Below are 13,358 nucleotides of genomic sequence, written 5' to 3'. Positions count from 1 at the left end.
TTAGATTTTTTTTTGAACAACCCTATTATAGGTTCTAATCATATCAGCTTTTTTTGACACAGTACTTAAAACTACCCATAGCCCTTCACCAACTCATAAATAAGAGGATAATGTGTTTCAGCGTACTCGAACTCACGTCTTCCTGTATTAAGATTCATATCAATTGAACTAAGACTAAATTTTTAGAGCAAAAGGAACCGAAAGATGAGAAAGATGTAGTGATGCTATCCCACCATTGTTTGGGGCTTAAAAATCCCACATCCCGAGGAAAATAGCTAAAGCACGATGCACACTATGTAGCTCATGCGAAAGGGCAGAAGAAAAGAACATGCTTAATAGATTCCATCTCCTCTTTGCCTGATAAGCAATTGGTGGTCTTGAAATTCCCTGATAAGTTGTTCAACTTAGTGCTATCGTTTGTTGAATTCTAGCCTCTTGGACCACCGGGTCACTTTCATTGTTCACAAGGCATTTTGACTCAAATTTGATTTCTTTTTGCCTCCAATCATTTTCATATCAAGGGATAAGATAATATGGCAGTGGTCCGAGGCTAATGCCACCTTGTAAATTCAATGAGCATTTTGAAAGCTTTTGCTCCACTCAATAGTGCATAAGACTACCATCCTCAGTTTTGACATTATGGTCTTCTACACAGAAAACTTCGCCCTTTCTATTTATGTCTGGATAAGACATAAATTGTTGATGAAAGCATTGACGAATTCAATTTGTCTCCAGTCTTCTGATCTATCTCCATATTTCTCCTATTCGGAGCATATGGCATTAAAGTCTCCAATACAACACCAATTGTGCTTATCCTTAGCTTCTAGGTTATCCATTCCCTCACTTCCTTCCATCCTTCTTCATAGGCAGTTTCGTACTCAAACGAGAAATGCCAAGGAATATGCATAAAATCATCAACGATTTGATTGTCAATTAATAAGTGAGAACTCTCTTTAACAATAATGTTCCACTCTGAGCCCCGGCACAAAATCCATCCTCCACCTCTACTATTAGGCTCAACATACTAGCTCTACCATTACTCGTTGTAAAGCAATTTAATATTAATTAAATATTAACTAACTAGTAAGTCAATATGTGCTTAACCATTTGCTTTACATGCAAACTCATCATTGACATTCTAACATGGAGATAATAATTGACATTTGTATATTTCGACGAATAATCGTTTTAACCATTTTAATAATTTATCAAATACGATGAAATTATTACATTTAGATAAAAGGAAATCTTAATAACATCGATGGAGAAAAGCCTTGACTTAAATTGGGTTGAATAATATGATTTTTTTCAAGTTTTTATCAAGTTAATTGATTTTCGATTCTGATCAATTCTTTTCGGTTGACACATTTTCTAGTTTTTATTACAAATTTAAAATCTTCAATGACCCAAAACTTGGGTTCTATTTGATAAATTAATGAAAAAGTTTTAGTGATTTTTTTATTGGGACAAATCTCAAAATGATACATGAACTTTGATTTGGTGCAATTATACACTTGAAACTTTGATTGTGGTTCAAATATATACATGAAACATTAATGTTGATTCAATTATACTCATTTTAAAGAAATAATTAAACACATTAAATTATTTTTATATTGAATAAATATAATTATTTGTGTATACAATATATAAACATAAAATGATGCCATGTCAATAATTGTGTCAATAATTTATAAGAACTGAATCAAGTAAAAGCTTTCATATATAAAATAACACATTACACCAAAATTCATGTATAGTTTTGAAAATTTTCTATTTTTTTATTAATGTATTTGATTTTTCAATTAAATTAATGGGAAAAATCTATTACCCATTTATGTTGTCATAGTAAACCAAAATATTATATATCATAAAATTATCATTTAAAGTTTTAAAATTAAAATTAAAAATTATCAAACAACACTTTATTTTTATTAAAATACCAAAATCATTTTTACAATTAGAAAGAACAATCATAAAACATCTAATAGATTGGAAACATAGGTAAAAGGAAGCTATAATTAATACATTCATCAATGTATAAAATTCATTAAAAAATTAAAATTTAAACATCTAAACATATACACCTACAACAGTCGAGAAGTTACCTATCCAATTCAACCCATATTGGATTGGGCCTGCAGGAAAATTTATCTTATTTGGCCCAGTTTGGTTATGTAGGAATTATTATTTATGTATATATAAAAATAATTATTTTTATTGTTGATTGCATCTTAGTTCGTTTGGTATAAATATTGTTGTTAATACAAAAGTATATGAGTTTAAGTGCATTAAAGCGCATTATACTCTTATTTTTAAATCGGGAGGCTATGCTTAATTTTAAGCATTGTATAAAAACAAAAAGTAGAAATCATTTAGAGTTTTGTAGTTTATTTGTAACATTCCCAATTTTGCTATTTTGCCTTAGAATTAGATAGCTTGCTGGTGGAGGTGGATGATAGAATTAGACATGTAAATCTAATAAGAAAATTTTTGAGATCAGAATTAAGTTAACTACTTTTATAATAGTTGAAATATAAATTCATCATTGTATTAGTTTATATATAATTTTTAAATTTTTAAAGAGTTAAATTAAAATTTTATCATTTTTAAGAGAAAATGTAATTTAACCATTTAATTTTATAAATTTTATAGGTTAAAATGCTAAATTCCCATTGCCCTGCCAGCCCCAGTTGGATGGGTTAAATTAGGTACAATTGATTCAAGTTTTAATATTTTTGGATTATTTTAGGTAATTACTTAGAGTTTGGACGGTTTCGAATTTTTATCAAATTTGAATTTGAGTCATTTTGGGTTTTGAAGTTGTTTCGTGTTTAACAATGGGATAGAGCCATTTTGTATTACTTGTTTATATATTTTCGGGTTTGGATAGTTTTTTAATTTTGCTTCAACATAGTTGATGTGTTTTTTTTTTTTTGTTGCTAAATGTTCAAATTGGGGTCAAATCTAACTCACATAATTACAATTTTTTTTAAAATAGTCAAATAAGGACTAATATCTTCCAAATGTGCTAAAATAGGTGGGTTAAACATTTAAAAAATACTAAAATAAGGGTCAAATCTTTCAAAATTATCAATTAATGACTAAATTTTTTTTAAATTTACTCAAATAAAAGTCTAATCTTTCAAAATTATCAAATAAGTGGCAGACCCTTTTTTAACGTGGTCGAACAAAGGCTTTTCAATTGTTGTATATTATGTTTTAAAATATGTTTTTTTTTTTTTAAGTAATATCTGACATAGCTACCCTGTGTTTAATTTTAAACATGTTAGCACTCACCTAATTTTGTACTAATAGCTTAGGGTGAAATGCTTGAAAGAACTCCTAAAATATTTTACCCTTATGTTAACAATCCTAAAAAGATTTTACACTAATTTAAGCATTTAGCTTCTTTTTAATATCTAACTATATTAAAATTTTTTGATACAATATAAGTTCAAACTCACACATCTACACACTACACTACCACGTAAACAAACTTATGATTTGAACCTTGGTATTAGGCATAGATGAACTCAGAACACTTTAATCAATTGATTTATAGTTTGAGTTCAATACATATTAAAACTTGAATAATCAACTTTTAAGAAAATATAATGAAATTTTATTGTCCATTAATTAACTTTTGCTATTCATTTTATAGAAAAAATTCTAGATTTTCAACCTTTTTAACCTAAATCTCTAATTTGTTGACGGTGGTGTCAGCCTTTAGGCTAGTTACTGGTCATGATTGTTTCAACATTTTTTTCGAGGTTTTTACTTTGTTTTTTAATCTCATCCTATATTATCGTAATCTAGTTATCTTATGTCGTAAATATAAGATTTGACAATGTAAGGGCATCACCGGATCTATTAGGAACTGTTCTCGAAGAGTCTTATCGTGATAAATCATAGTGATAGTAATAGATTTCAAATGATGACAAGGATAAGTCATCTAAAACTTGACATTTTGTAAATCATTGATACAATGGGTCTTTTTGAGCTTTTGGCAGTTGTCTCTTGGTTGATCGGTGTTCATTGTCAGGTTGAATGGTTGAGTTAGGATATAAATTTTAACGATTTGATACTTATCTGATTTTTTTTTAATTATTCTAATATTGCACTTATTGTTAGTTTGTCTATTTCTCTTCATTTTTATTGAGATTATTCTAAAAACGTAACATTTGTATATTAATTTATAATGATTTATTTATAGTTTATATTTTTATTTTAATGACACGAGTCATAAGTAGGATGGAATTAATTGAGGGTACTATAGACAATGACGTGAAAAGACCCCTGAAATAAATTTCCCCTCACTTGGGTCATATATAGGCTGAATTAACATATACATAGGGTCCAATATTCGAATTTATAATGAAAAAAGTAAAAAAAATCTTTTAAAAATATTTAGTAAAAGCAAAATTTGTTTCAAAATTTCAATAGTTATTTTAATTTTAATAATTAGACTGTCAGCTATTAGTTATATTTTATTTTTAAAGTTTAAATATAGGGAAGAATTTTGTAATATTTTAAACTAATTTTAAAGGACATTAGTTTAGAACTATTCTGGCAAGTTGGAATCTAAAATTCACCAAAAAGGAAAATTAATTATAATAATTTTTTAATAAAAAAGTTTAGGCTGCTCACCAAAATAGATTAGATAGTTGCGTAAGACAAAAACTAAGTTATACTCACTTTACCGTTTATCCAAATTCACTTTTAATACTCCAAATCATGGGCACAGCTGAAACTTGAAACAAAAATAATAGATGAAAACCATAAAAAATAAAACATTTGGGGTTTATTCACAAATATTAAAGAAATGTAGCCCCACAATAGAAAAAGCAATAGAATTGTATTTTTCTACTCAATTTACTAATTAATCCATACTAACCTCACCTAACTCACAGCTTTCTGGAATAAAAATTAAGGTAAATCATTAAGGTTATATTGGTCATTTGCATTGAAGTACTGCCACGAAATCAGTCTCATTTTGAAAATTAAATAAATTGAAAGGGCTTTTCGTGTAAATTCAAGTAACAAGGCATTATGATATCTGCAACAGCAACCCCAAATCCACCCAAAGCTACAAAAAAGAAAGAAAATAAATTCACACACCAAAAAAAATAATAAAAAAAACCAAAAAAAGAAAAAGAAAAAAAAAGCTCTCAAAAATTAATAAACGTTTTTGGGATTGCAGGTATCTTTCCCTTTCTTTATTCTTTTTATTTTCTTTTTTTATTAAAAAAATCCATAAATATATATAATTTTGATATTGCTAAAATTAGAGAGGTTCTGTCTGTTTATCTTCTATTATTCTCTACATAGATTCTTCTCTTTCTACTACTGTAATAAGTTTTTCTTCTTTGGGTTTTTAGAAGTTTTTATTTTTAATTTTTAAAAAACAATGTTACAATGAGTTAATATTTTTATTTTTCTGGGTAGCTTTAGAAACTTGAAGTGAAGCTGTTTCAGACAAGTTACCTAGGAATCTGGAGCTGTTCTTTAGTGTTTTTGGTCTGTTGTTGGATTCAACAAGATGTCTCAAACCAACTGGGAAGCCGATAAAATGTAAGTCTTTTTTTTTTTTCCCTTCTTGTTAAAGTTAACTTTGTTTTGGGTTTTAAATCTTTATTATTATATTTATTACAATTTTTTTTAGCTTTTTAATGTGGTTTTTGATGTTTTCCCTTTCTTTTTTGGTTTTATTTGAGTTCTGGGTATGTAAGCTTTTTCTGGGTTTTTATTTGTTCATTTTGATGTCTTTAAAGATTTCAATTTAAGTTCTTTGAAAGCTTGGTTTTTTTAGGGTTTTGTTTGTTGTGGAACTTCAAGTTACTGTTCTTCTGTTTTGCATTATTATTTTTATGTAAAGCGATAAATTTGATTTAGGGTTTTGTTGTTTATCAGATATTCGTTGTATAAAGCTTATAATTTTATTTGCTTATGGAGTTTTTAGTTATGCTTGTAAGTTCTGATTTTGCTCTTATAAGCATACTGTATGGGCATGTATTTTGTCAACAACAGGTTAGATGTATATATCCATGATTATTTAGTAAAGAGGGATTTAAAGGCTTCAGCTCAGGCTTTTCAAGCTGAAGGGAAAGTATCATCGGATCCTGTAGGTAAGCAACTAAACGGGTTCGGGAATTATGTTAAAGCCGAAGATCTGTTCTTTTATATTAGATTGTTTAGTACTTTCATTGATGCTGGAGCTGAACTTGGTATCCAGCTATCGATGCACCTGGAGGTTTTCTCTTTGAATGGTGGTCTGTTTTTTGGGATATATTCATTGCCAGGACTAATGAGAAGCATTCAGAGGTTGCTGCATCTTATATTGAGGTTGGTTTTGATTTTATTTTTCTATTTTGAACTGTTAATTTGTTTCGAGTTTGTACTTGCTATGGATAACCTACCATCAACATTTTATTTTTTGTTTAATTTGTTGCGGATTGTTTTCTGTACTTGGAAATTGGAGTCCACTCCTGAAAGCATATTGCATGATGAGCTTGTATCAAAATGCTTTATGGGAACTGGTAGTAAAAGTACCATTGAGGCCCCCATACTAGGATTCAGATTGCATTTCGCCCCCTTAACTCAAAAAATGGGCAAATTAGTCCTTGTATGTTAGATCAAAGAAAAACTGGTCATTTATGTTAAAAATTTCATCCATTTCTATTGTTAAAAATTGGTATGGCTGACAAAATAACTAGATAGTTACACATGGTGTGTCACTTGTACCTTATGCTGGCGTACAAGGACTAGTTTTTAACAGTAAAAAAAGATGGAATTTTTAACAAATGGATTAGTTTGCTCTTTGATCTATCATATAGGGATTAATTTACCCATTTTTTTGGTAGAGGGGGCAAAATGCAATCTGACTCCTAGTACAAGGGCCTCCATGGTACTTTTACTGGGAACTGGGCAACTGGCTAACTAAGGGTATTTTTATTATTGAAAGAAAGGAAGCAATCGAGGGCAGGAGAAGTGTTCCCTGTTGTATTCTGTTGAGAATGTTTATTATAAAGTAGATTACGAAATTTTCTTGTCTTCCAAATGATTTCTTCTTAACATATGTGATGTATATGGTGCATTGATGTTGCAGACTCAATTGATTAAAGCACGGGAGCAGCAACAACAGCAACAGCAGCAGCAACCTCAACATCAACATCAACAGCAACAGCAACAGCAACAACTGCAGATGCAACAGCTTTTATTGCAGAGGCATGCCCAACAACAGCAACAACAGCAGCAACAACAGCAGCAACAACAGCAGCAGCAACAGCAACAGCAGCAGCAGCAACAGCAACAACAGCAACAACAGCAGCAACAGCAGCAACAACAGCAGCAACAGCAGCAACAACAGCAGCAACAACAGCAACAGCAACAGCAGCAGCAGCCACCACAGCAGTCCCAGCAGGCACAACAGCCTCAGCAACGAAGGGACGGGTCTCAGCTCCTAAATGGCAATACAAATGGACTTGTTGGAAACGACACTCTCATACGTCAGCCTGCTGGAACTGCTAATGCCATGGCGACTAAGATGTATGAGGAAAGACTAAAATTGCCACATCAAAGGGATTCTTTGGATGATGCAGCTATGAAGGTTGGTTGATCATTTTTGATTTCTTAGAAATGTTTTCTTCTTTTAGTTGATCATTTTAGGAGTTCCTTACAGCAAAGGTACGGTGACAATGTCGGCCAGCTCTTGGATCCAAATCATGCCTCGATATTGAAGCCTGCAGCTGCAACTGGTCCACCTTCCGGGTGATTTATTTTACTTTCCTTTTATTACACAAAGAAGAGTCTTTGAATGCAAATGTTTTCTGAAGTGAAACCTAAACAAAATTTTCAGCAGTGTTAAAGTAAGATAATTCGGTTAAATGCTGCAGAAGATTTACAACAAAATTTTTACAGTAATTCCCTTGTGTCTTGTGGTCTATCTGCTCTAACATGAACTTGAGCCACTGGATGCCATTGAAGCCTCCTTTTTCATCTAAAATTGTCTTATGCATTTAGGGTTTATTCAAGCATCCTAGACTAAGTTGTCTTCAGTGATAAACTTATTTGGATTCATGTATATTTTAGGCAAGTATTGCATGGTACAACTGGTGGTATGTCTCCGCAAGTTCAAGCTCGGAGTCAGCAATTGCCAGGAACAACACCGGTAGGGTCACCTTAAATGGATCTCTTTCATGTTTCTTCCCTTTGTCATGTTCTGAAATTTTATATGGAAGCAGGATATAAAGAGTGAGATGAATCCAGTATTGAATCCTAGAGCTGCTGGTCCCGATGGATCTTTAATGGGAATTCCAGGTAAGTTTCTCTTTTAACAGGTTTTTCTGTTTAAATTGCATCTTTCCTTTGAAAATGGCCCACTAATGATAGTACGTGCTTGTCCTTGTGATTGACTTGGGTCATTTTACTTATTTATTTGGAATCTAAGTTCATATTACTTGTATATTTGGAATCTAAATAATGTGATTTCATGTTTCTCAGGGTCAAATCAAGGTGGTAATAATTTAACTTTGAAAGGATGGCCATTAACAGTAAGTTTTATCTTTTCATTGGAATGTTTTTATTCATACATGTATTAGTGAACTGTAAATTTTATTTTTCATCTTATATTTCCTTTGAATGGTTTTCATTTTATCTGTTTTTAGGGACTGGACCAACTGCGCGGTGGGATCCTTCAGCCGCAAAAGTCTTTTATGCAAGCTCCTCAGCCCTTTCATCAACTTCAGATGTTGACACCACAGCACCAGCAACTCATGCTTGCTCAGCAGAATCTGACATCACCATCTGGCAGTGATGATAATAGAAGATTGAGAATGCTATTGAATAATAATCGGACCATGGGCCTCGGAAAGGATGGCCTTTCTAATTCTGTTGGTGATGTGGTTCCAAATGTATCATCTTTGCAGGCTGGCAGTCCTCTCATGCCTCGGGGAGATACAGATATTCTAATGAAGGTATTACTGTCCCTATGAAGTGTGCTTTTACCTCGCTTTATTCCTTGGTATCTTTCTGTTTCTTATATATTTCATTTGCTTTGTAGTTAAAATTAGCTCAGTTGCATCAGCAGCAACAGCAGCAGCAGCAACTGCAACAGCAACAGCAACAGAACAGTAACTCACAGCAACAACAGCTTCAGCAGCATGCACTTTCGAATCAACAGTCACAGAGTTCTAATCCGAGTTTACACCAACAAGATAAAGTTGGTGGAGGTGGAAGTGTCACTGTGGATGGGAGTATGTCAAACTCATTTCGAGGGAATGATCAGGTCTGCCCTTTTCTGGTTATATGTAATTCAACTTGCCAATATCATTCCTGGTTGAGGGTTGTATCTGCTTCCATGTGACACCCTTTGCACATGGTGCTATGGTGTTTAGCTTGAAAACTTATTTTTTTTCCTGGTCAAGTGATTTTGGTTGTAATTATAGGCTATTTTGCGGCCACATGTATGCGAATTGTTATGTAAAGTTATTTAGTTCTGATTCTTAGCTTTATAACATATATGATTAGGTTTCTAACATGATTTCCTTAAATTCATTTTAAGGTTTCAAAAAACCAGAATGGAAGAAAGAGAAAACAGCCAGTGTCTTCTTCAGGCCCTGCCAATAGCTCAGGGACAGCAAACACAGCTGGACCTTCGCCTAGTTCTGCACCTTCAACACCATCAACACACACTCCTGGAGATGTGATTTCAATGCCTGCAATGCCTCATAGTGGCAGTTCTTCCAAGCCTTTGATGATGTTTGGTGCTGAGGGTGCTGGTACACTTGCATCACCTTCAAATCAATTGGTGAGTCTATAAGTTATTTTCCCATGTTTGTGGAGGAATTAAAAATTCCTTGCATAAATTCTCATGGGAATTCCATTTTGGCAGTGGGATGATAAAGATCTTGAATTGCAGGCTGAAATGGATCGATTTGTGGAGGATGGATCTCTTGATGATAACGTTGAGTCTTTTTTATCCCATGATGATACGGATCCTAGAGATGCTGTTGGCCGATGTATGGATGTAACTAAAGGTGTATAAATATTACTTGTATGGTTGTTATGATATGATAAAGTCTACTGTTGTCGGGAATCTATTGTAGCGTATTTTTTCAAACATTGTAGTTTCACTCTATTGGCTTTTTTCACATCCCCAGTTATTCTTGGATACGATATGATAATGTGCTAATTCCTTTGTCAAACGGTTATGGCAAATGATACGTCCGTATATCTCATTAAACTTTTGTACATTTTAGTGTTATCCTCTCTAAATTATTATTATTTTAGATGTTGCTTATTGCTACTAATTCATGACCTTGCTTCATTGTTTATATATCAAAATGCCAATTGAAATTGGCCCAAGAAATTGTGCAATTGTAAGGGCGGGATCATCTATCCTGTACGCATGTCATATTCAATTGTTATGTAACTACATAATGTAAATGGATTACGTTTGATGCTTTTATATCGGAAATGGACTAGTTTTACAGTGTACCAAATTTGCATTTGACTTCAGGTTTCACATTTATGGAAGTAAATTCTGTTCGAGCAAGCAGTAGCAAAGTTACTTGCTGCCATTTCTCGTCAGACGGAAAGTTACTAGCTACTGGTGGCCATGATAAAAAGGTGAGTTATAAGAGGGGAACAGAAAATTTTCATTCTTTTGAAATTTTAGATACTAGTGCAATCATTTGCATTTTTTTTGCAACGCAGGCTGTATTATGGTACACGGACACTTTGAAGCTGAAGTCTACGCTTGAAGAACATTCATGTTTAATTACTGATGTTCGTTTCAGCCCAAGCATGTCACGCCTTGCAACATCTTCATTTGACAAAACTGTCAGAGTCTGGGAAGCTGACAGTGTTAGTGGACATTTCCTTTCAATTTTAGTCCTGGTTATTTTCATGCCATTTCCATTTATCTGCATTGACATATGCTATTGTCATCAAAATACAATTAGGCGTTTTGCTGAATCCTTATGCATGTACCATATTAGCATTTTCATATCGATGACGCATGCCATGTCCCAAAACAGTGATCGAAAGGGTACTGGTTTGGTTTCTGCATTTTTCTTTGTCATGCTTGCTTTTTAAGTCTTTCTATACTGTGATGGATCTGTTCTTTCAAATTTTCTGCAGCCTGGTTATTCGCTTCGTACATTTGGGGGACATTCTGGTAACGTTATGTCACTTGACTTCCATCCAACTAAGGATGACCTTATCTGCTCTTGTGATGGTGATGGTGAAATACGATACTGGAGTATCAACAACGGGAGCTGTGCAAGAGCTTTCAAGGTATGATCTTGCTTCGGATTTCCTTGCAATGCAAATCTATATCGAACTCAGGCATCTCTCTTTGAGGTTGATGCACAGCTATTGAGATTGTTTCCTTTGTGTGGATCAGGGTGGTACGGCCCCTGGTACAGCTCAATTGAGATTTCAACCTCGCCTCGGAAAATATCTTGCTGCAGCTGCTGAGAATGTTGTATCTATACTGGACACCGAGACTCAAACTTGCCGGCACTCTTTACAGGTGAATTAGTCTACATGGGTTATAAACTGTATAAAAGAAATCCTAAGGAACTAGCTGACTCAAACGTGCATTCCAATGGTTACTACAAAAATATTTTTGGACTAGCCAATTATAGCCATGGTTATCCGAACTGTAGTGTTTGGTTTGGTTTTAATTCAGGTTTTATTATATTACGACTAGACAGGCGTAATTTGAAAACTTCTTATTAAGATAACCAAATAAGGCTAGCCGAACCGATGTTTGTTTTCTGGTGACTTGATTAGTTGAGTGAAAGGATCCAACAATAGTGATCTCATTTATACGTATTTTAAGCATTTTCCTCCATTGTAACATGACTGACTTTGGTTTTGTGTTCTGATTTGTAATAGCAGGGACATACTAAACTGATCCACTCTGTATGCTGGGACCCTTCAGGTGAGCTTCTAGCATCCGTTAGTGAGGACGCTGTTCGAGTTTGGTCCTTTGCGTCAGGCAGTGAAGGGGAATGTGTTCACGAATTGAGCTGTAATGGCAACAAGTTCCACTCTTGTGTTTTCCATCCTTCGTTTCAATCACTGCTCGTAATTGGCTGTTACCAGGCAAGTAACTCTACTTTTAGTCTTGTATTTGCTGTTATATATACTACCTTGTCAATGACATGCTCCCTTTCCATGTTGGATTCAGTCTTTGGAGCTATGGAATATGTCGGAGAATAAGACCATGACATTGTCGGCTCATGAAGGACTCATTGCTGCATTGGCTGTATCACCAGTGACAAGGTTGGTTTCTTCCGCAAGTCATGACAAGTTCGTTAAACTGTGGAAGTGATTTGATCGCTTAGCTTGTGGCTGTTGTGGTTGCTCGATCTGTCCGTTTTCTGTGGTTTGTCTTGGCTCCCTGTGTAACCCTAGTAGAAACTAACCCTGCTGTTGTTGCATGCATGTTTATGTAACCCTTGTATCTTTAACTCGGACATTCTTGCTGTTCATTCACCTTGTGTTTTTGATGTTTTGTTGGTACTTCTGTTTTGTTTTTGTTTTTTTTCGAAGTCGGAGATGACTGTTCATGGATTGGATAAGATGCATATTCCTTGAGCTTGAAGATTTGAAGCCATGGATGGTAACATCTTTGATAGTTTTTGCGGAATTTTTGTTAATGAAATCAATGCATGTATGCATGTTCGAATTTGAGAGCTAATTAGTAGCAATAAAATACACTGATTTGAATCATTGAAATGGAAGAAGGAAGACAATCTTATAATTACAGGCTTTTTAATAAGTCCGAAATCTTTTCTGGGGTCGAAAAATGTAGTTTTATTATTGTGACATTTTCAAGTTAAAATCCAAATTTATTCGTTAAATTTGACTGAGAACACACAAATAAATAAATAAATTAAAAATACCAAAAAATTCAAGATATTAATTTTTATCTTTTTTCAATATTTTAGAAACAATTCTCAATGTCGCAAAAAATAAAAAAATAAAATATAAATCACACAATTTGTAAAGTAGGGAATTAAATTATTTTAGGATCAAGATTAAATTGATATAATTTATAAATACTGAGAGCTAAAGTTGTTATTATATTATTTTGATATCGAGTAAAAATGTCATGGAGGTTTCGATATTAAGAGTCAAATTGTATTTTATTCCTTTTACTTAAAAAGAAGAAGAATAAATTAATCTTTGTATGTTAGTCAAAGAGTAATCTGGTTTTATTAACAATTCTATTCATTTTGCTATTAAAATTGGTTATTGTAAAAAAATAAAGCAATAGGTTTAAATGCATTAAAATATATTATCTTTCTATTTATAAATTGTGGAGGACTATGAATAATTTTATG

The 13,358-nt window shown here is 33.0% G+C and overlaps 1 protein-coding gene across 23 annotated transcripts; it reads left to right on the top strand.

The window, feature by feature from the left end:
* The first annotated feature begins 5,037 nt into the window (after positions 1-5,037).
* LOC108479381 (transcriptional corepressor LEUNIG-like) lies at positions 5,038-12,712 on the top strand. 23 transcript variants are annotated; one of them, XM_017781936.2, is made up of 19 exons: positions 5,038-5,203; positions 5,449-5,574; positions 6,031-6,128; positions 6,236-6,345; positions 7,109-7,609; positions 7,682-7,770; positions 8,092-8,170; positions 8,244-8,319; positions 8,503-8,552; positions 8,667-8,975; positions 9,062-9,286; positions 9,578-9,808; positions 9,893-10,037; positions 10,520-10,629; positions 10,717-10,866; positions 11,143-11,298; positions 11,408-11,536; positions 11,905-12,114; positions 12,200-12,712. In XM_017781936.2, the coding sequence occupies exons 2-19, from the start codon at positions 5,543-5,545 to the stop codon at positions 12,341-12,343; spliced, it is 2,844 nt and encodes a 947-aa protein (XP_017637425.1). In that variant the 5' UTR covers positions 5,038-5,203; positions 5,449-5,542; the 3' UTR covers positions 12,344-12,712. The 23 variants fall into 23 exon arrangements, with proteins under 23 accessions (XP_017637425.1, XP_052880149.1, XP_052880139.1 ...); XM_053024189.1 differs by having other exon boundaries at positions 5,060-5,203; positions 5,455-5,574; positions 9,920-10,037; positions 11,908-12,114; XM_053024179.1 differs by having other exon boundaries at positions 5,060-5,203; positions 5,455-5,574; positions 11,908-12,114.
* The last annotated feature ends 646 nt before the right edge of the window (positions 12,713-13,358 follow it).

This window comes from Gossypium arboreum, chromosome 13 (assembly GCF_025698485.1).
Source record: "Gossypium arboreum isolate Shixiya-1 chromosome 13, ASM2569848v2, whole genome shotgun sequence".
Lineage (NCBI taxonomy): Eukaryota > Viridiplantae > Streptophyta > Magnoliopsida > Malvales > Malvaceae > Gossypium > Gossypium arboreum.
Note: the sequence above shows the minus strand (reverse complement) of the source record. Positions and strands in the feature narration are given on the sequence as shown.

Bases quoted from the DNA above. Each gene is read 5' to 3' on its own strand.
- LOC108479381 (XM_053024173.1), top strand. From the start codon at position 5,543: ATGTCTCAAACCAACTGGGAAGCCGATAAAAT. The intron at 10,867-11,142 runs GTTAGTGGACAT...AATTTTCTGCAG, and splicing joins GAGTCTGGGAAGCTGACAGT to CCTGGTTATTCGCTTCGTAC. The intron at 11,299-11,407 runs GTATGATCTTGC...TGTGTGGATCAG, and splicing joins GCTGTGCAAGAGCTTTCAAG to GGTGGTACGGCCCCTGGTAC.